Source organism: Nannospalax galili, unplaced genomic scaffold, assembly GCF_000622305.1.
Source record: "Nannospalax galili isolate Female #2095 unplaced genomic scaffold, S.galili_v1.0 C49555529, whole genome shotgun sequence".
NCBI lineage: Eukaryota > Metazoa > Chordata > Mammalia > Rodentia > Spalacidae > Nannospalax > Nannospalax galili.
The window spans coordinates 1-2,275 of record NW_008480277.1 but is presented as its reverse complement, the minus strand read 5'-3'; the positions used below and the strand labels follow the sequence as shown (position 1 = coordinate 2,275).

At 40.6% G+C, this 2,275-nt stretch overlaps 1 gene segment (V, D, J or C); it reads right to left on the bottom strand.

The window, feature by feature from the left end:
• Positions 1-6: 6 nt before the first annotated feature.
• LOC103728524 lies at positions 7-418 on the bottom strand (the record flags this gene model as incomplete). The annotated part of the segment is given in 2 exon segments: positions 7-251; positions 331-418. Coding segments are annotated over 2 exon segments (291 nt in total), but the record flags the coding sequence as incomplete, so codon positions are not given.
• Between the last annotated feature and the right edge of the window lie 1,857 nt (positions 419-2,275).

The following is a 2,275-nucleotide window of genomic DNA, read 5'->3' as shown; positions in this document are numbered from 1 at the left end:
GTAGGCAGTGCTGATGGAGGCGTCCATGGAGAAGACAAATCGTCCTTTGAAGTCCTCAGCATAAGTTGGGTTTCCAGTGTTGGTGTTGATCCAGCCCATCCACTGCAGACCCTTTCCTGCTGGCTGCTTCACCCAGTTCATTCCGTATTCGGTAAATGTGTACCCTGAGGCCTTGCAGGAGATCTTCACTGACTGGCCAGGCTGTTTCAGCTCAGCCCCAGACTGTTCCAGCTTGACCTGAGCATGGGCACCTGTGGGGAGAATACAGAGAGGTCAGGGGACATGGCACTGCCTCTGTTTCCTCTGCAGCTCTGGGCTCATGGATCATACCTGGCATAGCTACCAACAGGAAAAGGATCCTCCACACCCACTCCATGTTGTGTGGGATTGGTACTCAGTGGATCTTTAAGACTGATAGAACAATGCCCTTGTTGAATGTTTAGGGGAGTCTGGGTTTTCTGCTTTAAAGGCTATGGGATATTTGCATACAACACCTATTGGACAACATCATATAGCTTGAGATCAACTATCTCAGACCCCCTTCCCCAGGGTAGCTGAGCCTTTGCCCTGTAGTGCCAGGTGTCTGTGTCTCTATACTGGTGATGTTTCCCTCCAAAGTCCTGAGGCAAGGCTTGCCCTGCCCAATCATATCCTCAAACTTGCCCACCCTCGTGCATCCATTGATCCTTTCGGAGGCCTTATAGGTGGAACTGGACAATAGGCTTCCCTCAAGGTCAAATTCTGGCCACTTTTCAGATGACTGTCCTTTGTATATGACCAAAATCATTGATGGACCCTGACCACAGTGGGCACGTGTGAGCCTTCTATAATCACCCTTCAATTCACATTGCCTCTAATTCAATGCTATTTATGAGTCCTTATGTCCTCTTTACATATCCAACAGTGTTCGTTCTTCCTCAGTTAATTGGGTAGAATTAAGACATGCTTTCCATTTAAAATCATCAAGTGTGTTTTTTTTCTTTCACACAAAACCAAGAAAAACAGCAAATCATTTACTACCATGATGAATATTATTGAAATATTTCTTTTTTCTTATAAAACATATTTGAAAGCATTATGTCACTTCCCATTTTATGAATTTCTAATAAAACTATTTGATGTAGTTGTCTTTTTTGTTTTGGATTCGGGTTTTTTTTAGGCAAGGTCTCCCTGTAACCCCAGCTGGCCTGGAACTTGCTATATAGACAAGGGTGGCCTTGAACTCACAGAGATGCATCTGCCTTTGCCTCTAGTGTGTTGGGATTAAAAGCGTGCACCACCATGCATGGTGAGGTAGATGTCTTAATCACTGTTATCAATAAGTAAACTGAATGATAACTTTTTTACAAAGAAATAATTTTTAACTAAATTACAATGAAGTCAGGCCCTTTGTCTCCCTTCCATGGTCATGATGCTTAAGGCTCCACAACGTATCATAAGTGCAGCTACTCTAATTTGCCCATCAGTACCAACTAGATCTTGGATGACCTGCCTTTATTAACCAGAAAGACAGACCCTCTCTATACAGAAGTTCTAGATGGATAAAGATCCAGGACACTGCTATGAAAGTTTGCTACCACAGTTTTAAGATTCAGTCATCTTTACTAAGAACCCAGGAATAAAATCAGGCTGATTGCCCACAGAATAAGGCTGGACTAATTACAGAAACACTGTGTGAAGCCAGGCTTAAGTAGTACAAAGACATAGATAAATGAGCTGATGTAGATGCGCCCCCAGTTTGAGAGCAGCACAAACAAAGTAATACCTTAGAATGTTCCACTAACTTTTAACAATGAGTTACATACCCCAGTAATTGTCTGTAGCTTGCAGGCCTAGTAGGGCGGTTGGACAGACTCCAAAGGCACATCACTGGCTTCTATGGAACATTGACTCAGATACTCAGCCTCAAATTGATAATGCTCACAAGTTGTTTTAATAGTAAATTTTTGACACATTTGTCTTATATATTAAAATTTCTTTTTTATTGATTTTAATTATTTTAATACAATATATATTGATTGTATTTAGATCTGCTCCCCTCTCATCATCGCCAATGCCTACTGCCCAATATAGTGGTCTCTTATTATATATGTCTTTCTATTATCTCTCTATCTGTCATCTATCTATCATCTATCTATCTATCATTTATCTCTATCTATCATCTATCTATCATTTATCTCTCTATCATCTATCATTTATCTCTATCTACCTATCTTCTATCATTTATCTACCTATCTATCATCTATCTATCATCTATCTATCATCTATCTATCTA